Raw genomic sequence first — 26,852 nt, forward strand, 5'->3', positions numbered from 1 at the left:
TTTGTTTAAGTATACATATCAGCAAACAATATACCAGTGTGATAACAATTGTAAAACTGTAAATGGTTGCATTCTACTCTCTCGGAAAAAGCACCAGAAGCACGTAACAGCACAGCAAATACAGTGCTGATTAATTTCACTTTATGGCAATTGCAGAAGCAGAAACATTGATAAGATTTTCCCAGCTGGCTCGAAGTGTACTGTTCTGAGAGGCAAAATGGGTGGGAGGATTTGGTCACCATTAGCCCAGTAATGGAATCCGTCGGAGAGGCATGAGAATCATTCAAAGACAAGCACACTTTCGCTCGAATGACCGTTGTGATCGTTTCAAGCACACACCTTCAGTGTGTAATGAAGGCAACAAAGAAACAGCAAAGGCTGTGAAGTTGTGGAAGGCGCAGACAGGCGCTGCATACTTACGGTGGGAGAGACTGATGCACTGAGACTGATGTTGGAGGAGAACTGTCAAGCAACCCCCAACCTCCAGACAGAGTGGAGATAGCAGGAGAGGGACTAGGGTGGCAGCGAAGAGAGGTGAGTTGAGGTGATAAGGTCACCGACAAAACCTATGGCCCAGTTGTGGCCACACAAGCTGTTTTCCCTCCACAGATTTCCAACCCCGACATTGCTGCAGACCACATTCTGCTAATTGGTTTATGTTGCCACAGACAAACGCACACACAGATCTTTTGCTACGTCACACCCAAAGGCCTGATACTCTGTGAAGACAAACAAATGTGGCGCGTAAGAAATATATACAGGGATACTTTGGTTTTCATAAGCCTTGGTTTTCATGACTAATTTTTTAACATATTTTTGGTCAAAATTTTACCCCGTTTTTTGTGTACGGCCATACAACAAACTAATCCCACGCGTTGGCGACACACTGTCTGTGCTTTTAAAAAATAAATACAATATTGAGTACAACTCCAAAATAAGCCACTATTAAATCCAGCACTTTAATAAAGACAGTGAGAAACACTTTTGAAAATAAGACAGAAAACAAAGCAAAGTACGAAGGTGACATCCGATTGGTTGTCACTTTGATTGGGTTGTATTTCTTATGGGAGAAGCTGTTTTGATTTGACAATCGAGTCTTCAATGGACCTTTTGGAACAGATTACCAACGAAATAAAGTTGCGTGCCAAAGATAATTTCAAACTCTCCTTGAACCATTATCAGTAGAGCAATGACTTTGGAATGTCTTGAGTGATAGCTCTTAATGTTTCTTCCCAACAGCTAAGATCTGTTGAAGACCTACTAACACTGAGGTATAGGTAGTGATGGGTAATATGGATCACTGTTGTCGCTGTCCCCCACTTCCTGTCACGCTACTTCTTTTTTGTAAAACGACAATATTTTTCTGGATTATTGACCTTGATTTCGGATAAGGGAAAAACTCTTGATTGCTTTTTTGGCATATGACCCCTTCATATTGTTGGCACTTCTTCAATCCCCAATCGGCTAGTTCTCTCTAGGGACAGAGCTAAGCCACTAGCAAGCTCGCGGAGCTAAGTCATTAGCAAGCTACCCACGACTTGACTGGTCAGTGCCAGCATGCCCTCCAAGAAGAACCCACCATCAAAGGAAGTTGAGGAAATTTAAAAACCCCTAATGCAGCAAAAACAGCTCCTTGATCTCCTGGATAAGGTTAAATGGCTGAGGCTTCAGAATGAGGAGAAGGATCAGGGAATCTCAGCTCTGGAGCAACGGGTGAACGATCTGGAGCAGTTTTCTCGCATCAACGATGTGGTGAAGCCGTGCAGCAGCAATAGACAACGGCAACGTCAGTGAACAAGATGGAGGCTCAACGTAGCAGAAGGTAACAACATTCCTACAAACTAAAGGAATAATAGTGCATTGAGGCATGTCACCCGTTGCCCAAAAGAACGAACAAAAAAACAGTGGTGATATGAGGTTTGTGAGCAGAAAAGACAAAATTGCACTCGTAAAGCAAATGCATAAACTGAAAGGGACAAATGTTTACATAAATGAACATTTAACCGAAAGGAATGCTGACATTGTCAAAAAAGCAAGACACTGAGAAAACAAGGACAAATAAAACACACCTGGGTATCAAACTGTAAAATATTAATTAAATTAAATTTCTCACCGCAGGAGGAAGTTTTGGTTGTGAAAAGAAATGAGGACTTGAGCATCACTGGCAGTATTCAACCCATAATGGTATTTTTCTCTCCTCCGAAAGCAGTGGTTTTTAACCTGGGTTCGATCGAACCCTAGGGGTTTGGTGAGTCTGTCTCAGGGGTTCGGCAGAGCCTCCGCCGCGGAGGTCATCGTGTAAATAAAAACTTCTCCCTATCGGCGTATCATAGATGTCCCAAACTATGTTCCCTCTAATTTTCCATATGCGTGAGCAAACGCAAAAACTCCTTGAGCATTCAGTGGAGCACATGTGAGCAACGTCAGACGTGCACATGCACTGTGGCCACACCATCAGCACACCTGTCTCAAACCTGACTAAATAACAACCTGAGATAGGCTCCAGCACCCCCCTCCCGCGACCCCGAAAGGTACAAGCCGTAGAAAATGGATGGATGGATGGATGGATGGATGTTTTATTATTATAATCAAATGACAGCAGTCATTTCCATGAGATTACTTTCTAATATACTGTAAGTGTTTTGGCCCACTTACAATGACAATAACAAAACATTTTGTTTTTTTTATGAGCTGTGTACTAATATTGTATGTCTGGGTGGAAAACGAAGAAAAGGAAAAAATGTTGTTCTGAAAATGACATGAGAGTGGCACTTGCCAAGGTGAAGCCACGCATATCTGAACTGGTCTCAAAGGCAACAGCAGAAGTCTTAGACTTAGACAAACTTTAATGATCCACAAGGGAAATTGTTCAACACAGAAGCTCAGTTACAATGATGGAAAGTGTAAGGATGGAAAGGACAATGCAGGTATAAAAAGACTAAATATAGCGATATAAAATATAACATATATACGAATATATACATAATGTGTGTACAGTATATTATATATATAGATATATTATATTATGTCTATAACATCTATACAATATACAACAATTACCATGTACAATATTACAGTATGTGTGACAGCAGCAGCATAAAATAGAGAGTAGATCCAGCAGAAAATAGAAAATAGACATTAAAAACAAAAAGAAGTAGCTAACATAGAAGGTGTCAGGTAATAGGCAGATATCATCTATTGCTGTATGGCGAGTGATTATACAGTTGGATGGAGTGCGGAATGAAGGAATTATTGAATCGCACAGTGCGGGAAGGAAGCTGAAGGAGCCTGTTGGAGTATGAGCTCTGCTCCATCTGACAATTAAGGTTGTCAGGTGGAGTGGGTGGGCAGGATTGTCCATGATGGCCAGCAGTTTGTCCAGTGTCCTCCTGTCCCTCACTGACACAAACGCCTCCAACTGCGTGCCAATAGTTTGGCCGGCTTTCCGGATCAGTTTATCAATCCGGTTTGAGTCCCTTTTGCTGGTGCTGCTCCCCCAACAAACCACTGCAAAGTACAGGGCACTGGCCACAACAGACTGATAACATATCTCCAACAGCGTGCTGCACACATTAAAGGACCTAAGCTTCCTCAGGAAAAAGAGTCTGCTCATGCCCTTCTTGTAAACAGCTTTGCAGTTGTCCTTCCAGTTCAGTCTGCTGTATAAATGGACTCCCAGGTACTTATACTGCCCCACTACTGCCACCTCCCGGCCCTGGATCTTGATGGGCTCCACCAGGGTCATTCTTTTTCTGAAGTCGATGACCAGCTCCTTGGTCTTGTCCACATTAAGGACCAGATGGTTCGCCTGAGACCACTCCACAAAGTCAGCGATCAGTGTCCTGTACTCCAATTCCTGTCCCTCTCTGATACACCTGACCACAGCAGAGTCGTCAGAGCATTTCTGCAGGTGGCAGGACCTGGAACTGTACTGGAAGTCTGAGGTGTACAGGGTGAACAGGAAAGGAGACAGGACGGTCCCCTGTGGAGCACCTACACCACTGACCACAGTATCCGACAGGGAGCTCCCCAGTCGCACAAACTGGGGCCTGTCAGACAAGTAATCAGTGATCCAGGAGACAATGGATGAACTCACACCCATTCTGAGCAACTTGTCACTCTTCCGAATTGGCTGAATGGTGTTAAAGGCACTGGAGAAATCAAAGAGCATGATCCTCACAGTGCCCTTCCCACCATCCAGGTGAGAGTGAGCACGATGCAGCAGGTAGATAACAGCATCATCCACTCCTACATGGGGCTGATATGCAAACTGTACAGGATCCAGGGAAGGAGCCACCAGGGATCTCAGCTGATCCAGCACAAGTCTCTCGAGGACCTTCATGACCTAGGACGTCAGGGCAACAGGTCTGACGTCGTTTAAGCCCGATGGGATGGGCTTCTTGGGCACCGCCACTATGCAGGATGTTTTCCATAGCACTGGTATCCGTTCTAGCTTCAGACTCAGGTTGAAGATGAAGTGCAGGATCCCAGTTAGCTGAGCAGCGCAAGTCTTCAGGACCCAGGGGTTGACTCGGTCAGGGCCTGCTGACTTGGCTGGATTGACTCTCTCCAGCTGTTGTCTTACATGTCCAGGTGTCAGACACACCGGGCTGGCTTTCTCAGTGGGGGGAAAAAAAACAGCGGTGGCAGGTAACAGAGAAGGAGTTTGTGTAAGTCACACTGACTTAATAATAATAATAATAATAATACCTGGGATTTATATAGCGCTTTTCTAAGTACTCAAAGTCGCTTTACATGTTAAAAACCCATCATTCATTCACACCTGGTGGTGGTAAGCTACTTTCGTAGCCACAGCTGCCCTGGGGAAGACTGACGGAAGCGTGGCTGCCAATTTGCGCCTACGGCCCCTCCGACCACCACCTATCATTCATTCAACATTCATTCACCGGTGTGAGTGGCACCGGGGGCAAGGGTGAAGTGTCCTGCCCAAGGACACAACGGCATGGTAAGAGGCGGAGAGCGAACCTGCAACCCTCAGGTTTCTGACACGGGCGCTCTACCCACTACGCCATGCCGCCCCTACTTGAAGGTGTGTAATTTTTTGTGAGTACATGCACTGTGTTGGTTTTGTTCATTGAACAAGGTGATGTTCATGCACGGTTCATTTTGTGCACCAGTAAAAAAAACATAACTTTGTCTTGAATTTGAAGAAAAAAAAAACATTTTATTTTTCACTAAAGAACGGTTTGGTGAATGCGCATATGAAACTGGTGGGTTTCGGTATCTCAAACAAGGTTAAGAACCACTGTCCTAAAGGATACAAAACATCAGAACCACCTTTTAGTCTGTAATTTAGTATTACACTGCTACAACCACAATGATAAACATGCTGTATCAAAATTCATTATTATTGTCTTTGTAAAGGCAGATTTTCAGACACACCTGTCGTGACTGCATCTCATTAGATAGTGCAGGGGTTGAGTTGAGTTTGAGTTTATTTCGAACATGCAAACATACAACATGATACATCACAATTTCCAGTTTCTCTTTTCAACATGTTCGAAAAAGAGTAGGAAGAAGCAGAGTTTATTTAATCCTACCCCTTTTATTTTACATAACAGTTTCTAAAACTTTTGTTCACTTCCTGTTCTCAATTTATTCACAATGTACTGCATAAGTAATCACAATAAAAATAAATAAATAAATAATAATTGGTGAAGTAAGTTATATTTCATATGATGAGATGAGTAAGATTATTTTGAGAATGAATGAATGGATGAAATAAATTCAGAATGTTTATTAGGGGTGTGGGAAAAAATCGATTCAAATTCAAATCGCGATTCTCACGTTGTACGATTCAGTATCGATTCTCATTTTTCAAAAATCGATTTTTTATTTTATTTTTTTAAAATTATTTAATCCAACAAAATAATACAAAGCAATACCATAACAATGCAATCCAATTCCAAAACCAAACCCGACCCAGCAACACTCAGAACAGCAATACACAGAGCAATTGAGAGGAGACACAAACCCGACACAGAACAATCCAAAAGTAGTGAAACAAAAATGAATATTATCAACAACAGTATCAATATTAGTAACAATTTCAACATAGCAGTGATTAAAAATCCCTCATTGACATTATCATTAGACATTTATAAAAAAAAAAAAAAAAAAAAAAGAACCATAGTGTCACAGTGGCTTACACTTGCATCGCATCTCATAAGCTTGACAACACTGTGTCCAATATTTTCACAAAGATAAAATGAGTCATATTTTTGGTTCATTTAATAGTTAAAACAAATTTACATTATTGCAATCAGTTGATAAAACATTGTCCTTTACAATTATAAAAAAGCTTTTTACAAAAATCTACTACTCTGCTTGCATGTCAGCAGACTGGGGTAGATCCTGCTGAAATCCTATGTATTGAATGAATAGAGAATTGTTTTGCATCGGAAGAATATCGTTTTTGAATCGAGAATCGCGTTGAATCGAAAAAACTGATTTATAACCGAATCGTGACCCAAGAATCAATATTGAATCGAATCGTGGGACACCCAAAGATTCGCAGCCCTAATGGTTATCATGGTTTTTCTTCTTTGTACTTTGTAAACACTTTAAGTTTGAAGAGTTTCTTGAAGTGGATCATATTAGTACATTGTTTGATTGCTATGCTTAATTTATTCCATAATTTAATTCCACATACTGATATACTGAAGGTCTTAAGTGTTGTACGTGCATACAAATGTTTTAAATTACATTTTTCTCGAAGATCATATTTCTCCTCTTTTTTGAGAATAATTGTTGTATATTCTTGGGTAGCAGGTTATAGTTTGCTTTGTGTATAATTTTAGCTGTTTGCAAATTCACTATGTCGTGTAATTTCAGTATTTTCGATTCAATAAATAAAGGGTTTGTATGTTCTCTATATCCAACATTATGTATTATTCTAACTGATCTTTTCTGTAACACCGTTAATGAATGAAGTGTACTTTTGTAGTTATTTCCCCATATTTCTACACAATAACTCAGATATGGTAACACTAGCGAGCAGTAGAGAATATGAAGTAATTTTTTGTCTAAAACATGTTTTGCTTTATTCATTATTGACGTGTTTCTTGCTATTTTATGTTGTATATTTTTTACATGAGATTTCCAGTTCAATTTATCATCAATCATCATACCTAAAAATGTGGTTTCATTTACTCTTTCAATTTCTATTCCGTCTATGTGTATTTGTGTTTGAATTTCTCTTCTGCTGTTACCAAATAGCATTATTTTAGTTTTACTGAGATTCAACAATAGTTGATAGTGGTTGCTGTTGTTTTGGCCAATGAGACAAGCAGTCTTTCCTCTATGGCTCGGGAGACATAATGATTGACACACTGCACTAATATTCTATATAGAAGAAAATACATTACTTTGTTTTCTTTCTGAGAAATCCTCACATGCTGTATAGTAGATATCACTGATAGACAGGTAAGTTAAATCTTGAGATGTGTTTTTCGCTCTACATCTTTGCAGATATTGCATCCAAATATGGCCTTTCTTTTTAATATCGCGATATTTTAAGGCCATATCGCAATACACGATATATATCTCGATATTTTGCCTTAGCCTTGAATGAACACTTGATGCATATAATCACAGCAGTATGATGATGAAACATTCTTCTTCATACTACATTAATATATGCTACTTTAAAACTTTCATGCAGAGAAGGAAATCACAACTAAAAAAAATCACTATTTTTTTCATACGGTGTTGATCTGGAAATGTTTGCCTCTGCATTTTGATGGTGTGGGCGTGTGGCACCAAACAGAGATGTTGACATGCGGAGTAAGCACTCTTCATTCTCTAGCAGGTGACTTTTCAAATGATGCTACATAATGCATAATGCATAATGCATAATGCTACTTTTTATAGCAACACTTTTGCCCCACACTTGACAAATTACGGTTGTCTGTTCGACATATTCCCACTTGAAGCCAAACCACCGCCAGACGATGGACCCCTTGCTGTTTTTGGGGGGAATTAATTATTCCTTCATTTGTTACCAGATTTGCACCTTCTCTCTCTCGTATTACCACTCGCACGGCTGCGCTAGCATCACAGCTAACGTTACCCATGCTGCTACCCCTTTGCTGCGCGAGTGCGTATATTTATGTGACGTATGTCGTGACAGTACGTGACGTGTGTAAGAAGGTGCGCTTGTCTGTCTGTGAGGAGACACAGGAAAGAGCGAGGAGAGCCTGTCGTGTAATGCCAGCAGCTAAAAGCAACTGTGTGAGAACGTATACTCGAATATCACGATATAGTCATTTTCTATAACGCACAGAGACAAACCTGCGATATATCGCGTATATCGATATGTCTGATGTTTTGTCTTTTGCGGAGCTCTCACAGACCTGCCCGCACAGACCCACATGTAATCACGCAACCGTAAAAATACACCTAATCGCCGGAACGCTCACGCAAAGCAGACATATCGAGGCATATGCAAGTAGGCTATAAAAGCACACCAAGAAAACATGCACAACATCTAGCTCAATCAGTCTGATTTGTTTGTTTCCTCCTAAGCATTTGAGGATTCCTCAAGGAGGGGAAAAAACTTTGTATAATCAAGTCAATTATGTCATTCAATCAAGAAAATCATTTTGAGCCCTTTCTCAGAATGATTGATTGCAAAGTCGTGCTGCATATTTGCTTGCCGAGTTCTATTGTGCAAATAAACCATCCAGGCCACGCGAGGGCCTTCCAAGTATCCTCAACAAAAAAGGAGCCAAACAAAGTCATTCACCTTGCTCTCTTCCAGCCGAGAAAACAACACTTGGCTTTGGAGGGGAGGGGAGTTGGTTGCATACTGGGTCTGAACCAAAAATAACTGTTTCCATTATTTCATAACAGCTCTTTTGTCTCCTTCAGGACACGCTGCATTATATGCCCATGAAAAATCCATCCTCGCTGAAACTGTTTAAACTCAAGGTCAAGTGCTGATGTTACAGAGACTGTATCAGTGGAAGGTGACCTTGACTGAAGTGGAATATGACATGAGGGAAATGGATCTCCACTCAGTGTGAGGAAATTATCTGTGAAATGCTGCCACTGTATCAAAGCCTGTTTGTGTGTGTGTGTGTGAGTGTAATGTGTGTGTGTGGCATGTCCTTGTAATAAAGGGCGTGCAAATATGCCTCACTCAGCTCGGGCTATTGGTCCTGAGAATAGTGTGCATAAAGTGCTGCACCACACAGCAACTAAAATCTCCACACAAGTGTTTTTATGAATTGAGTGGGCTTTTAATTAAGAGCACACAGCAAGTCACAAAACAGTGCATTTGGTTTCCCTACGCCCCTTTTTTCGACAAGAATACTGTAAACCCACAGTTTCTGTAAAACATTGTGCATTAATAACTAGTCTGTTGTGTGTACCCAAAGAATTGAATGGAATGAATTAGTGACTGAAGATGTTCACAGACTCAAGTGAATTGTGAGCGGAGCAGGCTCCAAGCGGACTTGGGAGGCCAGATCTGACCAATCTGAGTCTTATAGATATTCACCATTTTTTAAGTGAAGTTTTCTTTGTAAAAACTAGCATGATTATATATTTTTTTATCTGGCATTGGAGACGTACGGTACTCATGTTTACAGAGTACCTGAAAAACAGCTTCCCCTACTTGAAAGAGCAGCAGCTGCCTCTGGTATACAGCCTGTGTTATATTGTACAATAATAACAATTATGAAAATAGAGCAAAACGATATAACAAAAATATGTTAATACGCGCGTCCCGGATTTTTTTTTGTTTTTACCGACCCTGCCTTCTCTGGGTCAAAACTCTGGTTTGCTTGTTTTTTTCATCGATTATTGTTTTCCGGCTGTGTTTTTTTTTTTGGTTATATTTGCAGAGTCAAATTTCGGTCCCCGTTTATTGCCTTTTTATTGGTCGACTTCAAAATAATGAACTTTCAGATACAATTTCTTAAATTTTGATTCGCCGAAAGTTTTATCAATCACAAATAATGCATTTCCGGTATTATTGTTTTTGTCATGGCGAGCAATAAACCCAAAAGCGAAGCTTCAATGAAAAGTGGCTTCACGAGCCATTTTTCAGCAAATGGCTCAGTTATGAAGATGGAAAGATGTTTTGCACACCATGTAAACGGGCTAAGAAAAAGAACACCTTTACGACTGGGTGAACTCATTTTCAAAGATCCAGCCTCACCAGGCACCAAGAAACATCTTGTTACACCTTTCCTGCTTGTCGGCTCCCAGACAGTGGTCGAGGAGCGCGTGGCAGATGTTCCCTCCAAGGCCGATATATTGTAACACCCTTCACTTTACCCAGCAGTGGGTCCCTACAGATCCGCTCTTGGCTCGGAATGACGAGGCCGTTGATTCGTTATAACTCTTTATTTATGTTTTCCACAAAGCCAACCGGATATCCACCATGCTAATTAAACTCCTGCACATGCTAGCGCTACCTCTCCTAACTTGCCCACTCACTTACACACATCACTCACCGAACATACCGCCATTCTTAAAGGAGCACACACATATATGTTACTCTCACAACAATTGGTTCACTAGTTGGCCGAATTGGCTGGGAAGCAGTCGAGCAGCTTTTTTGGCGCTCTGAAAAGAGCAGAGGAGGCAAGTAAAGACAGTTCTTATGGCAGCTTATGGCCATCACGAAATCACAGATGAAATGCTAGAGGCATTGAGTGCTACTGTATTATATGGCATTGCAACTAACTTGTAAAATTCGAAGTTTGTTGGCATTATTTGCAATGAAAGTGTAGTTGTGGCGGTTTTTAAACTATAAATAAATGATAAATGGGTTATACTTGTATAGCGCTTTTCTACCTTCAAGGTACTCAAAGCGCTTTGACAGTATTTCCACATTCACCCATTCACACACACATTCACACAATGATGGCGGGAGCTGCCATGCAAGGCGCTAACCAGCAGCCATCAGGAGCAAGGGTAAGGTGTCTTGCCCAAGGACACAACGGACGTGACTAGGATGGTAGAAGGTGGGGATTGAACCCCAGTAAGCAGCAATCCTCCGATTGCTGGCACGGCCACTCTACCAACTTCGCCACGCCGCCCCCCGACTGATGATCTACATACAGGTGAGAATAATCATTTATAATTGTCATATGCATGTATGCCCTGGCACACCATTATCATCACATCATGACCGAAGCAAAAAACGTTTTACACTTTTATACTGGATTCTTAATCCAGTATAAATGGATTAAGAATCCAGTATAAAAGTGTAAATATAATAAATAAATACACCAACAACTTATTAAATAAAAATATAGAAAACAATACCGGCAGCGGAAAAGTTTAGATCCATGAAGGAAAGAAGAAAGTGAATCAATGTTTAGAACTGAATAAATTTACATATGCATAAAAGTTTTTTTTCTTTTGTATTTTTTGACAACCTTTTTCCAAAACACAATATAAAATGTGAGATATAACAGAATAATGCATACATTTATAATTTGTTTTCAAAACGCTTACAAAAAAGTGGCACCCCCAAAAATTTACTGTGGGACCCCATTTTTATGACTTGATGGGGTCCCAGGGACCCCTTTTTGAAAATTCTTAGCGCCAACACTGTGTGTATATATATATATATATATATATATATATATATATATATATATATATATATATATATATATATATATATATATATATATATACAGTATATGCATCATCAACAATTATGCAAATTACTGATGACTTTTCATTGAACACGCCCCCACCGTCACATGTACATTTCAAGTTGGGGGAAACCCTGTGGTCGATGTGAAAAATACATGCAGAGCATTGTTTTGTGTGACACGAAAGTTACTTTTTATGGCAAAATGTGTTTGGTTTATGTATGAGTCGCTCTTCGTCTGACCTTTTGGAAAGAATTACTAACAAACTGAGGTACCGTTGTACCTTATTTAATAATAATAATAATGGATTAGATTTTATATCGCACTTTTCTATTTTTAGATACTCAAAGCGCTCACAGAGAAGTGGAACCCATCATTCACTCACACCTGGTGGTGGTAAGCTACATTTGTAGCCACAGCTGCCCTGGGGTAGACTGACGGAAGTGAGGCTGCCAGTTTGCGCCTACGGCCCCTCCGACCACCACCTACCATTCATTCATCATTCATTCACCAGTGTGAGAGGCACCGGGGGCGAGGGTGAAGTGTCCTGCCCAAGGACACAAAGGCAGCGATTTGGATGTCAAGAGGTGGGGAGCGAACCTGCAACCCTCAGGTTTCTGGCACGGCCACTCTACCCACTACCCACTATACTATTTCAGTAATTTTTGTCCTGATAAACGGGCCAATCAACGGCCGAGTGGTAAGCATCTTGGCTGTACAGTACCGGTTTGAATCTCTGTTAGGGTCAGGGGTGGAATTACCATTAGGCAAACAGGCAGTTGCTTGAAAACAATTTTAAGGGTCCCCAAAATATCACATGAATAACAATCTCTCATTCAAACACAGCAACCATCAGTCACACACTTCCGGCCTTCACAATAACAGCGCTAAGCGTCACATCAGGTCCACCTGCGCTAACAAAATAATGATCTTTGAAAAATGTCTCTACTTTTCCCCACCAGACACACACTTCCGACATACACAATAATAGCGCTAAGCATCACATCCGGTCCAACTGTGCCAACTAAATAATAATCTTTGAAAAATGGATTACACTATATTAAATGATGATTTGTGTTCCTATCAGTTACAGTAAAAGAGTTGGGTGCCGCTTATCTCACTTTAATCTGCAGCTTGCATGGTAGTTTCTAACAACATAGTAATGTACCATGTTGTTTTTGTTATGTGGAGGACCCCGTCAACTAGGTTTGCCTTGGGCCCCTAAATAACTAAAAATGCACCTAGTTAAGGCATCTCTCTCTGTGGGGTTTGCATGTTCTCCCCATACATGTGTGGGGTTTCTCCGGGTACAATGGCTTTCCTCCCAAATTCCAAAAACAAATGCACATCAGATTAATGGGACACTCTAATTTGTTGATAGGTGTAAATATAAATGTGAGTGCAAATTGTTGTTGTCTATTTGTGCCCTGCAATTGGCTGGCGACCAGTTTTGGGTGTAGCCCGCCTTTTGCCTAAAGTTAGTTGGGATAGCATCCAGCTTACCCACAAAACCTTATGAGGACAAGCAGTATAAAAAATGAACGGATGTATGTTAACCACTTTCTCAAGCTTTTAAGGTCATTATGTGACAACAACCTCAATGCAAGACGAAGTGCAGACATTGAGGTTATCGTGCGACAATCTTTAGTGATTATTAAAACAAAAGCAGCCTTACCTTCCCAAACTGTTCAAAATACTGCTTCACATCTTCCACTACTGTATTGGCTGAAAGGCCACCAACAAATATTTTCTTTGTTCTTGTGACCATCTGAAAGGAGGGGAAAAAAAATTGAGATTAGCGTGATAAAACGTTGAATGCATCCCACTACACCTTTAATGAGGACACATCTGATGAAGAGGCATGAATGGCTTGAATGCAAACACAAAATAAGAGTTTCAAACTGCTATTTGGGATTCTGTATTCGTAACAAGCAAGGTCACAAGGCTGAACATTTTGACAGGAGAAAACAGAATAAACACAGTTCTGTGATTTTTGTTGTTTTTCTCCCAGAAGACATCTTGCTCATCCTCACAAAGTTTTGTCAAACTTCAGGCAGAAATCATTTGCTTGCAACAAAACAACTAATGAGTGCTGCAATGTGGAATCAGGGTGCATAAAAGCCTCATTTAATTCTTAACAGCAACAATATAAAGGATTATTACCCACAGCATCAAAAAGGGCAAAAACATCACTGCTGATGAGTTCATGCTAAATTTAGATCATTTTACACATTCAATAATAACTAAAAACATCTGGGCATGGACACACTGTATCCTACTTAATGGGAACAATGGGGGGGTTGATGCGGTGAGAGCCAGGGGGATTTTCTTTTTGAATGCTTGAATGATACACAAACCTCTAGCAAGGTGGCAGCAGTGCTCGAATTAATAACCAGGAAATATAACACATAGCCCTTGGGTTTATTGTAAATATGGTTGGTAATGGGGATATACAAAAAACTATTATTTGGTAGAATAAGCTCTTCATTTTGGAGCAAGTGCTAGTCAACAACCAGCTTGATACATATAGACAAATAAATAGATATCATGGGGTTATCAAATATATTTCAATTAAAATAAACACGAAATTTAAGAATGACGTCAGAAGAGATGTTAAACAAAGCAATCAGGTTTCATTAATGGTAGCTCAAATGACATTTTAGTTAAAAGATACACTACCGTTCAAAAGTTTGGGGTCACATTGAAATGTCCTTATTTTTGCACTGTACTTTTCAATGAAGATGACTTTAAACTAGTCTTAACTTTAAAGAAATACACTCTATACATTGCTAATGTGGTAAATGACTATTCTAGCTGCAAATGTCTGGTTTTTGGTGCAATATCTACATAGGTGTATAGAGGCCCATTTCCAGCAACTATCACTCCAGTGTTCTAATGGTACAATGTGTTTGCTCATTGGCTCAGAAGGCTAATTGATGATTAGAAAACCCTTGTGCAATCATGTTCACACATCTGAAAACAGTTTAGCTCGTTACAGAAGCTACAAAACTGACCTTCCTTTGAGCAGATTGAGTTTCTGGAGCATCACATTTGTGGGGTCAATTAAACGCTCAAAATGGCCAGAAAAAGAGAACTTTCATCTGAAACTCGACAGTCTATTCTTGTTCTTAGAAATGAAGGCTATTCCACAAAATTGTTTGGGTGACCCCAAACTTTTGAACGGTTGTGTATGTTTATCCAGAACAAACATTCAACTAAACCAAGTCATATATCAAAATACAATGGTACCTCGGTTTTCGTATACCATAGTTTTTATGATTCTGTGTTTGTCTAAAATCTTGCCATGGTATTCTTATACTGTCTTAGTTTTTGTACGGCCAAACAATAGTAACAAAATAGTCAATTTGCGAGCATATAGGCCTGGGTGAATATTCGATAAGTCAATTACCAAACAATAAAGGAAAATGAACTTGATAACTTTTCCAACGTTGATAACCGCCATGCACATGCGTGTTTCCATCGGTTTCATCAGCTGCGAGCGTTTGTACCATAGCGGAATGAAAAGAAGCACGTGAATCTTCTTGTCATTGATTAAGTGTATTTGTCTTGGTGCAGAGAGGCGGAGTTACTAGCATCACACAGTGCAACAAATTAGCCCGTGACGAACACAGTCCCGTACATGGTGAACAAAATGATTGCAAAACGAAATACCACCGCCACGTATTGGTAATATTTTGGTTTTAAACCTTTGGAACAAAGTGAGACCATCAACACAGAGGAGCCAGTTTGCTGAATATGCTCAAGAGTGGTGCCAACAAAAAGTGCAAACATGACAAACTCGCATGCCCACTTTAAACACAACTACCCGACTCAGTATTCCCAAGGTCAGTACAAAAGAAACAGCGCAAAATGGTGTGCGCTCACAGTAAGTGTGATTCACAACTTAACGTCGCCCAAGATATGCTGCATTTTAATACTCTGAAAAGCTAGCATTTCAAAAGACGCTGCAAACATTTGACAGATGTTTGTCATGTTGTCATGTCATGTTGGTGTTCCTCGCTCGGAATCAGTCAAGCAATTTTTTTTTTGCATATGACCTGTTAATACATCTGCTAATATTGTCGTGTTTATATTGTTACTCTGCACGTTTGTTTACGAAGGTCCTAACTTCATTGTCAGTTAAGTAATGTACAACTCTACCTCTGCCTACATTATCAATATTAAACTGCAATGTTGTTTGTCGACACTTTATTCAGCCATTTCATGTATTGTTTTGGTTGTGTATATTTAAGGGGCCCCCAACCCCTCCTTACCAGAGACAGAACCTAATTTGTTGCTATTTTTATTCAAGCGCAAAATTTTGCTAACAGAGAGAGTATATATTTTTTTATTTGTTTGTTTTATTTAACTTTGAGCTTTAAAAGTTTACATTCCAATTACAATGATAAAATATATGAGAAATACACGTTTATTGCATTTAAAAGGGTATACTTGCATCATTATTATGTATTGCCATTACATTAGTGGTTATTATGGTCTGAAAATAATGTTGACAATAATAATGTTTATTGGCAATAATTTGTAGGTCTCCTTTTCGCCCAGCAAAATGTGTTATTGGCCCAGGCCTACCTGTATATTATTTACAAACATCCTAAGTGTAGGTGACTGAGTCTATGTGTGTTTTTATTGACTACAACTGCAAAATAAATCACTATGGGGCCCAAGAAAGTTGCAGGTACCAGCACTTCGACAAAGAAATTGAGAAACACTATTGAATTCATGAAATATTTTGTAGCAAAGTACAAAGGTGGCAAAAATTAACAGTAAGTGAAATGCTCACATAAATAAGAGTTTGGCATAATGTTCTTCTTGTACCTGTTTTCCTATTTCAATGACTTATTTAAGTCTGCACAGTTCCTGATTGATGAATTGGGCAATGCAATGGTAATCCAACAAACTAAAAAAAAAGGACCAAACCTGCTTACTATTATCTGAAATAACACAGCAAGAGAGCTCAACGGTCAAAGGAAACTAGCTTGATCAAAACGCTGACCGAAACACTTTCAATGCATGAAAGAGGGTTAACAGAGAGGAAAAGAAGCAAGATTCAGCTCATGCTGAAGTCACCAGCTGTCAAGGGCTTTCCAGGTGCACTTACATCTCATAGGCGCACAACCTGCAGATAGGAACACAGGCTCCCACGTACAAGTCCTCTTGTGACATGTTGTCTTCATCTTTCTTCCGTGCTTCTCACATAACTAAAACACCATGGTTGAGTATATAACATCAGCGTTCATCCAGATGTTGTTGAAAGTATGCAGGTTCAAATTCATGTTTGTCGTCTGTTGAGTAGTTGATTAGTTGAGTAGTATATGTTATATCATGGCCATACAGGCCATGTTATCAGGTAGGAACCAAGATTCGTGATTGGATCTTGAGCTGTTTTAAATGAACCCTTGTATGTTTCTAATTAAATCAAGTAAATATGTGTAAAGACTAGCAGAGTGTGACGCTATTGATTGCTCAAAAAGGTGTGATTGCATACTACTGGCTTCAGAGAAAATGACCATGAGAAAACGACCTTAGGTCTGACTTAACATTAGCAATCTTAATCACTAGTTCCCGAAGGTTAAGCTTCCTCATACCGAAGCTAATGGCTACCAACTTCTTTATCCTCCTTTGTGATGTATCAACATGTCAAATGATCAACTGGCTGGTTGTGGGTTGTACACAAGAATAGACCCAGCATCTGCATTACCCTCCCCTCCCCTACTCCTTGCCAACATCATCCCTCAGGCCTTGGGGGTTATCAGCCTTGGATGCCACCGCCGGCAACCCCAGGCCAGACAGCTGCTGATAAGCTGGCTATGCGAGTATTTATCAACATCACTCACTTTTATCTTTGCAAATCAAGGTAAAATAAAGAAATAGATAAATAAACATGCCAATGTTCATCTCTGCTCACCCCTCTACATCAGCTGTTTCCCTCACGGCGAGCCCAGTCCCTGGTCATATTTCCATCTTGTTCTATCAAACTCGTTTCAACCTGTCAAGTTTTCAGCCTTGTCTCTCTCCCGAGAAGCTGATGGCATTGCTGACTCTCGATATAACACAATTATTTTATTTTTTTTGGTCCCATGGTGACGGAGGACATTATGGCTCATGGCTCAGTATTGTTAAGCTTAATGGATTTTTTTATTTTTTAAGATGAATTGGTTGTAAACATAAGTCTTACTATTCAAATGTTTGATGTCAATATCACCTGCTTTATCAGGGCCATAACAGTTGCATTTGGCAAACTTGACTGAGGAGAATTAACCTGTACTTTATAGTAAAAATAAAATCAAACATCATTTGATTACTTCTGTAATATTTTAACTAGAATTATGAATGGACTGGTCTTCAACACAGATTTTCTTTAACCCAGTTTTTCAAACATTAAGCTATTTTTACACCTCCCAAAGAGGCTGTAAAGAGTCTTTAATGTGTATTTGTGTGTGTGCATGTGTGAAAGTGTGTGGTCTGTCACAGTGTGTTTCCACTTTCTTGAGTGCATGTGGCCTATAAGTGTGAAAGGCTCCAACACTTGCTGCTTTAGTGCAACACAAGCGTCAAAACAGAAGGAATGTTGTGTATCCAGTGAACGGAACACAATAATATGGGAGGAGACTATGGTGTATTCTTATCTATACCTGCTGTCAGACTATGGTATAAATTTAAATTGTAGATTTTTGTAGACTAAACGTTGTTAATATAAGATATAATAAATATCTACCTTTTGCAAAAGAATGATTGGAGGAAATAATCAGTTTGACAGATGTGTGCATATAGATGAAAGCACATATAACTATATGGTCTATTCATGACTAGTCAGACCAGTGGAACTAACAAAAGAGCCAAATGATTAGCTTTCCTCTGTGTGTGATCATTGTACGTGATAAGATGCAGTCTCCTTTAAGTATTAGGTATGCCAAGTCGAAGTCAAGTGTTCATGTTGAATATTCAACACTTGTCCCTGATGATCTGGGGGCTGAAGCAATCACATCCTAGGTGTCTTGTAGTGAATCACTGAGCAGCCTTGGTATGTTTTGCAGGTGGTCTGGTGAACAGTTATAGCAGTCTATTATCAACCTTATATCCAAATTTAGTTGGGGGGGGGTTCAACATCAAATGTAAAGTTTCTACTGGGTGCACTTTATTGCATTACTATTGAAAAAGGGTACCAACAATATTTGACCAGAACCGCCCAGCTTTCTTGTGGTGCAAGTTGTGGTAGTATACTTCAGACTGCTTCTGAACAAAAGCAAAAACTACCATCTACTAATCATCTATAATAATCACCCCCGCGACCACCCTATGTGTCTCTCGATTCATATCAAAATACTTTACTTTTTGCTGTAACACGGTTCCATCCAAACTTTTGTTAAAAGTTTACGAAGCACTTATGTCTTGTGTTTTTCAAACTAGCTTAGTGGCTAGTTTCGCGATCTGCATACCTTCTTGTCTGCTTTTTCTTGTTGAACCTCGCCCACTTGTAAGAAATGTAGTTTATTTGCTGCAATGGAGGTGGCTATTGACTTAGGGAAGCGGCCCTGCACTGTGTATGGAAATACACGATTAACTGCTAGCCGTCTTTGTCAACTGGGGGACTAAACATGAATAATGTATCAGCTAGAGGGGATCGTTTTTGTGATCGCCATGGAAAGGCATTTATTGACATTGGCAGATAAAGTATTTTTTCATGGGAATTTGCCAAATGACTGGTGCATCCATAACTGTAACTGTTAATTGTTTTTGTTCAATTCACTGGCAAATTGTTGTGTTACACGATTTACCTACAGGGACAATTCAAGACTGATTGTGAGGAAAATTGAACTGTACTGCTTTGTGTGGACTATTGCCTGCACTTTTTGGGAGATAATTTTGTCTATCATTCACAATCCTTACATGAGACAAGCACACACCTAATTAAATTGTTTTATGCATTTTAATTAGACATGTAACAGTATCAAAATCTCACGGTACGGTATTATCAAAGTATTAATCCTACAATACGAAATTATTGTGGTTTATGTCCCAAAAAAAGATGCCATAGTGTGTTAAATGAAGTGTAAGGAATGTATAAGATAAACACACTTACTGTAATTGAACACAAACATAATGCTTAAATGTTCTAATCTTATTTTTTACTCTATACATGTGTATGCAAATAATTGTGCAGGAACGTCTCTTTCAAGCAAATATAAAAAATAAAATAAAAACTTAAAGTTGACGTCTTTTAAGTGACAATGTAAACATACATGTTCACTTTAGTGTCTTTCAACTTTTACTTTCTGAAAAGCAGTGTCCTCTATAGTTGACATTGTTTATACCAGTTTGGGAAAAGCTGTTTCTCAGAAAAGTTAACTAACAATTTAACTGTAAAATAATGTAAATAAATTACAAATCGATGTTTAGCTTCGTTGGCTTTAAATATACTTTCTGGGTGACAGCTTTTGTGTGAATGTGAGTGTGTTCATATCCACCATGACATCTATAAAGAGAGCCTCCAGGCCTACAATTTAGTCTTAAAAAGTGCTAGAGAAACATTATTCTCCATTATCATAAACAGCAACACTAATAAGGCCAAACCCCTATTCGCAACCGTTGACAGACTGACCAACCCCCCAACACAAATACCTGCCGAACTCCATTCCACGCAGAAATGCAATGAGTTTGCATTCTTTTATACTGATAAAATTGAAGGCATCAGACGCGCCATCAATATCTCAAGCAAAAAAGTTGGATCACCACCCCATTTAGGCAAAAGTAACACAGCAATGATGGCAAGCTTTAAAGGCCTACTGAAATGATTTTTTTTTTAAATTTAAACAGGGATAGCAGATCCATTCTATGTGTCATACTTGATCATTTCGCGATATTGCCATATTTTTGCTGAAAGGATTTAGTAGAGAACAACGACGATAAAGATCGCAACTTTTGGTATCTGATAAAAAAAAAGCCTTGCCCCTACCGGAAGTAACGTGACATAGTCAGTTGAAAGGCTCCTCACATTTTCCTATTGTTTTCAATGCAGCTAGAGCGATTCGGACCGAGAAAGCGACGATTACCCCATTAATTTGAGCGAGGATGAAAGATTTGTGGATGAGGAAACGTTAGAGTGAAGGACTAGAATGCAGTGCAAGACATATATTTTTTCGCTCTGACCGTAACTTAGGTACAAGCTGGCTCATTGGATTCCACACTCTCTCCTTTTTCTATTGTGGATCACGGATTTGTATTTTAAACCACCTCGGATACTATATCCTCTTGAAAATGAGAGTCGAGAACGCGAAATGGACATTCACAGTGACTTTTATCTCCACGACAATACATCGGCGAAGCTCTTTAGCTACTGAGCTAACGTGATAGCATCTGGCTTTATTGCATATAGAAACAAAATAAATAAATCCCCGACTGGAAGGATAGACAGAAGATCAACAATATTATTAAACCAGGACATGTAAATACATGGTTAATGCTTTCCAGCCTGGCGAAGGTTAACAATGCTGTTGCTAACGACGCCATTGAAGCTAACTTAGCAACCGGACCTCACAGAGCTATGCTAAAAACATTAGCTATCCACCTACGCCAGCCAGCCCATATCTGCTCATCAACACCCGTGCTCACCTGCGTTCCAGCGATCGACGGTGCGACGAAGGACTTCACCCGATCACAGATGCGGTCGGCGAGACGGAGGAAGTTAAGGTGAGTTCGGTGGCTAGCGCGTCTGCTATCCATCTCTGTCCTCCTGGCTGTGTTGCTGTAGTCCACCGCTAATACACCGATCCCACGTACAACTTTCTTCTTTGCAGTCTCCATTGTTCAGTAAACAAATTGCAAAAGATTCACCAACACAGACGTCCAGAATACTGTGGAATTTTGAAATGAAAACAGAGCTTTTTTGTATTGTATTCAATCGGGTACCAATCCTTCCGGATCAATCGTTTACGTCACACGCATACGTCATCATATCTAGACGTTTTCAACCGAAAGTGTGGCGGGAAATTTTAAATTGCACTTTATAAGTTAACCCGGCCGTATTGGCATGTGTTGCAATGTTAAGATTTCATCATTGATATATAAACTATCAGACTGCGTGGTCGGTAGTAGTGGGTTTCAGTAGGCCTTTACTGCCATAGACTCTAAAACTCTAGTGGAAACGGTGACAGCTCTAAAGTCATCCACCTGCTGCCTTGATGTTTTACTTACCAACTTCTTTAAGAATGTTTTTGACTGCCTATCAACAGACGTATTGCAAATAGTTAATCATTCTATTCAATCGGGCAATTTCCCGAAGGCTTTCAAAACTGCAGTCATTAAATCTCTTCTAAAAAGCGGAGCCTATATGCCTCTGTTACCAACAACTACAGACCAATTTCAAATCTACCATTCATAAGTAAAATAATTGAGAAAGTTGTCCTCCATCAAGTAAATCACTTCTTGGCTTCTACTGGCTGCCACAACAACTTCCAGTCAGGATTTCGACCTCTTCATAGCACAGAGACGGCCCTTCTTAAAGTTACAGTATAAATGACATCCGTCTAAACAGACTCTGGCAAAACTTCAGTATTAATGCTATTGGACCTCAGTGCTGCATTTGACACTGTCGACCACTCAATACTTTTGGACAGGTTGGAAAACTGGGTGGGGATCTCAGGCACAGTTTTAAGCTGGTTCAAGTCATGTCTATAAGATAGGAACTCATTTGTTTCCATTGGTGACTTTGTATCAGAAAAAACCAACGTAACGTGTGGAGTCCCCCAAGGTTCAATCTTGGGGCCGACTTTATTTAACATCTATATGCTCCCACTAGGACAAATCATGCAAAATAATAACATTGACCATCATTGCTATGCCGATGACACCCAAATCTATGTAGCGCTATCACCAAATGACTATCGCCCCATAGATCTTCTGTGCCAGTGCATTGAGCAAGTCAAACACTGGATGTGCCAAAATTTCCTACAACTAAATGAAGATAAAACTGAGATAATTGTTTTTGGTGCTAAAAAAGAAAGGTTTAAAGTCATCCAACACCTTCAATTACTGTCCTTGAAAACTTCAAATAAAGCCAGAAATCTTGGGGTTATTTTAGATTCTGATTTACATTCTGACAGTCACATCAAATCAGTAACAAAATTGGCCTACTATCACCTCAAAAATGTAACAAGACTTAGAGGGCTCATGTCAGCTCAAGACTTAGAAAAACTTGTACATGCATTTATTACCAGTAGGCTGGACTATTGTAATGGTCTCCTTGCAGGTCTTCCCAAAAAAACTGTCAGGCAGCTACAGCTTGTACAGAACACTGCTGCTAGAGTTCTAACAAAGACCACAAATTCTTAAATCCTTACATTGGCTCCCTGTACATCAGATAATTGATTTCAAAATCGTCCTGCTCACATATAAATCACTACATGGTCTAGGGCCGAAGTATATCACCGATATGCTCCCACTATATAAGCCCTCTAGATCACTAACATCTTCTGAGACCAATCTGTTAGCGGTTCCCAGAGTAAACTCAAATCAAGGGAGAGCATCATTCAGTCACTATGCAACAAATAGCTGGAATAAACTTCCTGAAGATGTCAGACTTTCCCCAACTCTGACTACTTTTAAAACTAGACTGAAAACTTTTATGTTCACCTTAGCTTTCAGCTAAATGTTTTAATCTTTTAACTTTTAACGTCCGCACTGTTTTTATTTTTTATTGTCTGCATTTTAATTTTGCTTTTATTTTCTTTCATTTCACTTTGTTGTACCACGTGTTGTGCTGTGAAGCACTTTGAGTCTGCCTTGTGTATGAAAAGTGCTATACAAATAAAGTTGCCTTGCCTTGCCTTGAATGTTGTTTGTCTATCTGTGTTGGCCCTGTGATGAGGTGGCGAATTGTCCAGGGTGTACCCCGCCTTCCGCCCGACTGCAGCTGGGTTAGGCTTCAGTCACCCCCGCGAGCCAGAGAGGGACGTATTTTCTGGACCATAGGGCGCATAGACCATAGACCATAGACCCGCACTGCCAATGAGCGGGTCTATTCAGGTCTTTTTTCATACAAAAGGTGCACCGGATTATACGGAGCATTAAAGGGGTCATATTATGATTTTTTTCTAAATTGAAAACACTTCCTTGTGGTCTACATAACATGTAATGTTGGTTCCTTGGTCAAAATGTTGCATAGATTATGTTTTACAAACCATCTTCAAGTCGCTTTCTGACCGTCACTTCAGGATGCGCCGTTTTGTGGGCGGTCTTATTTACGTGGCTCACCTTCGGCAGCGTCTTCTCCCCGCCATCTTTGTTGTAGCGGTGTAGCGTGCAAGGACGGGTGTTGAAGAAGTGTCAAAAGATGGAGCAGCATCTCCTCATCCGTGGCTCACTAGCGCAACAACGCCGGAAATGTGTCCCGTGAAAAAACTTCCGACCGGAACTCTCTAATAACTAATAAATAAATTCCGTGGGTGAATTATGTAAACCCACTACACCGGTAGTTTTTAGCGCTTCCATAGCAAGATATAAGTTAGAACGTTACGCTACTTTATATTAGAAATGGCACCAGCAGAGGATGAATGCCCCGTAACAAAAAGATAGTGAAAAAGAAGAAGCTTATCGACTATGGCATCGACACGGACTACAATGGTAGATTACAATGACGGAAGCGCGCAAATTTTCAGGACTTATGCAGATCTCAAATACACATCAGCAGGTACCAGAAGGTAAGAAACGTTGGTTTTGCATAATATTGTGAAACAAAACGCCAGATAATATGTCTGCTAACGGGTGCCATTTTGCGGTCCTTATACACACACCATTGTAATACTTGTATCTCTGACTACGGTAGCTGTAATGGCCCGACAATCCATCAAGCGGTGCGGCTTCGAAGTCATACTAAAACAGTTTGACAGATTTTTGAGTGCCGTGTGTAATGTGCTTTATTCTCAATGGAACATTTAAAGTTTTGGTGTTGTTTACTGGCGTCATATTTCAGTCTACACGTATCTCTTATGTGTGACTACTGGTCACACTTATCAACACCATGTACCAAATAAAATTGTTTTGAGGTCGGTTAGCACAACCAGAATTATAACTGTAGATTTTTGAGAAAAAGAAACGATTTTAAGTGCGCCTTATAGTCCGAAAAATACGGTATGCTTTTGCTATGGTTTCTTTTTATGTTTGTTGGTAACCAAATAACACAGCTTTGGGCGGATTTTGATGACATTTTTAGGGAAATGTCCACAAAAAAAACTATTCCTCTTATCTACTACGAACACTTAACTTCCTGCTTACGGCATTCCATGACACCCACATCGGCATTATTTTGAAGACTTTGAAACCGCAGTACTGCGGTACCTACAGTACCGTTAAAACCCTACTTCTAACTCATGAATAAACGCTACCAAGAGTCAACTAACAATTGCGATAATGGGATTCGATCTATTTCGCCAATTAAACGCTCTAAAAAACCTTCAAAAACCTCCATCAACAGTGTATATACACTCTGTAAGCATATACAGTATTGTAAGGTAGTAACAGGCACATTACGAATAACATTTAGTATTTACTGTATTTTGGTCATTTTAGTCATACAGGGGCACATTAATTTCACAGACAAATCACAACGTTCGCTATTTTCTTAAACAATAACTTTTACTAATCATGGCAGACTTCATGAGAGCCAATATCAACTACTTTGGGGCAAATAATGATCCAGAACTTGCCACAAGTTTTAGAAGCTGAGTGATTAGCAGATTCAGCAAGTACCACTATTGCCAAGTGCTAAACAAAAAATACAAACAAAGAACATGATAAAATAATCACTTTCTGTACAATGTCTGCTCTCAGAGGGATGCCGACTGATGGGATTTTTTCTAACTTCCCGTTGAGATAAAGACAATAACTATCCCTTATGCAGGTTAAAAAAAAATGTGACGGAAACGAGCGCCTTCTTGTCTTTCTCGCGATCTCCAGGTCTAAGTTGGATGTCAAAGTTGGCCAACTTCTCGGTCTATGGCCACGACCACACGCTTCTTCTATAGAGGTGATGCAGCAGCTCACTGGCTCAGTAAGCTAGTTACTTTTCTGTGATCACAGCGCTGGTAAAAATGTCGCTAACCCTTGTTTAACATGCAGGTCAAGTTATGTAAATTAAGTATTGCTGGTGGTTTTTGGATGTTTTTAGAGAGATTTTTGGGCAAATTAGAGGACTCCCATTAGCTTCATTGTTTGCCACAGCGTACATATTACAAGTTAGAAGGCATAAAAAAAAAGAAAGACGTGTGTTCTTGTCTTACATAAAGATTGTGAATGATAGGCAACTATCCAAAAAAAAGTGTAGTTGCCCATTAAGACTATAGTATGTCTGGTGGCAATTGTTTTTTGCCCTAGTTAATAAGCAATTTATACTGAATATATTGCACAACAATTTACATTCTTACAATATTGAGCTGCTGGTTTGACTGTGTTCAATAACAGTAGGGTATAACTGCTGCTGGTGCTGAGGAAGATGAAAAAGATAAGCCTGCAGCTGATATTGCAGTACACTATAATATTACTATTTGTGGAAATTTCAGTAGCTCGACCTGTGGCAGCAAACAAAATTCAAAGAGCCTTCGTGATGCACCGACAAAAAGCTATTAATGTTTTGAACATGGAGAACAGAAACCGCAAAGGGAAGCTGTGAATGTTATTAACTCCCCAAGAAGGATGAGACAAGATGATTATAGTGTGAAACAAAATAAAATGTACGACAGAAGGAGACTGAGAGGAAGGGAACATGCAACATATTTCTACAAATCTTGATATTTTTGCACCCGAGCACCAGCAGTATGTTGCCTCTTAAACTCCATTCAGGACCAAATGCTAATGACTGGCAGATGGTGATAAAGGCATTCAGCAGTTTTATTGGCAAAGATGTAAGCTGACACAATTTAACAAGAAAGACTGAACATGTTTATATGGGAATTGTTCTACCTTTCTTCATGACTGTCAAGCAGGATGTCCTTAAACCAAAGTAGCATAATTTGCTAATCCACTTCAATATAACATAAGTCAGTCTCATAACCCAAAGCCCAATTTAGATTTCAGACTTACTTTTATTTTTTCTATTTATGTATTTTTCAATGGCCTTTATTTTTTCCTGATATATCCTGATTTAAAACAGGCTCATGCACACCTTGCCATGCTGAAAACAAATACACGTTTAAGTGACAG

General features: G+C 39.6%; 1 protein-coding gene across 7 annotated transcripts in view; it reads right to left on the reverse strand.

The window, feature by feature from the left end:
• Positions 1-26,852, reverse strand: part of msi2b (musashi RNA-binding protein 2b) — a 699,967-nt gene that overhangs the window by 447,231 nt on the left and 225,884 nt on the right. For all 7 annotated transcript variants that reach the window (XM_062048056.1, XM_062048052.1, XM_062048055.1 and 4 more), the window contains one exon: positions 13,315-13,407. In XM_062048056.1, the coding sequence (XP_061904040.1) occupies positions 13,315-13,407 (93 nt within the window). The remainder of the gene's footprint in view (positions 1-13,314; positions 13,408-26,852) is intronic.

Source organism: Entelurus aequoreus, linkage group LG05, assembly GCF_033978785.1.
Source record: "Entelurus aequoreus isolate RoL-2023_Sb linkage group LG05, RoL_Eaeq_v1.1, whole genome shotgun sequence".
Taxonomy (NCBI): Eukaryota; Metazoa; Chordata; class Actinopteri; order Syngnathiformes; family Syngnathidae; genus Entelurus; species Entelurus aequoreus.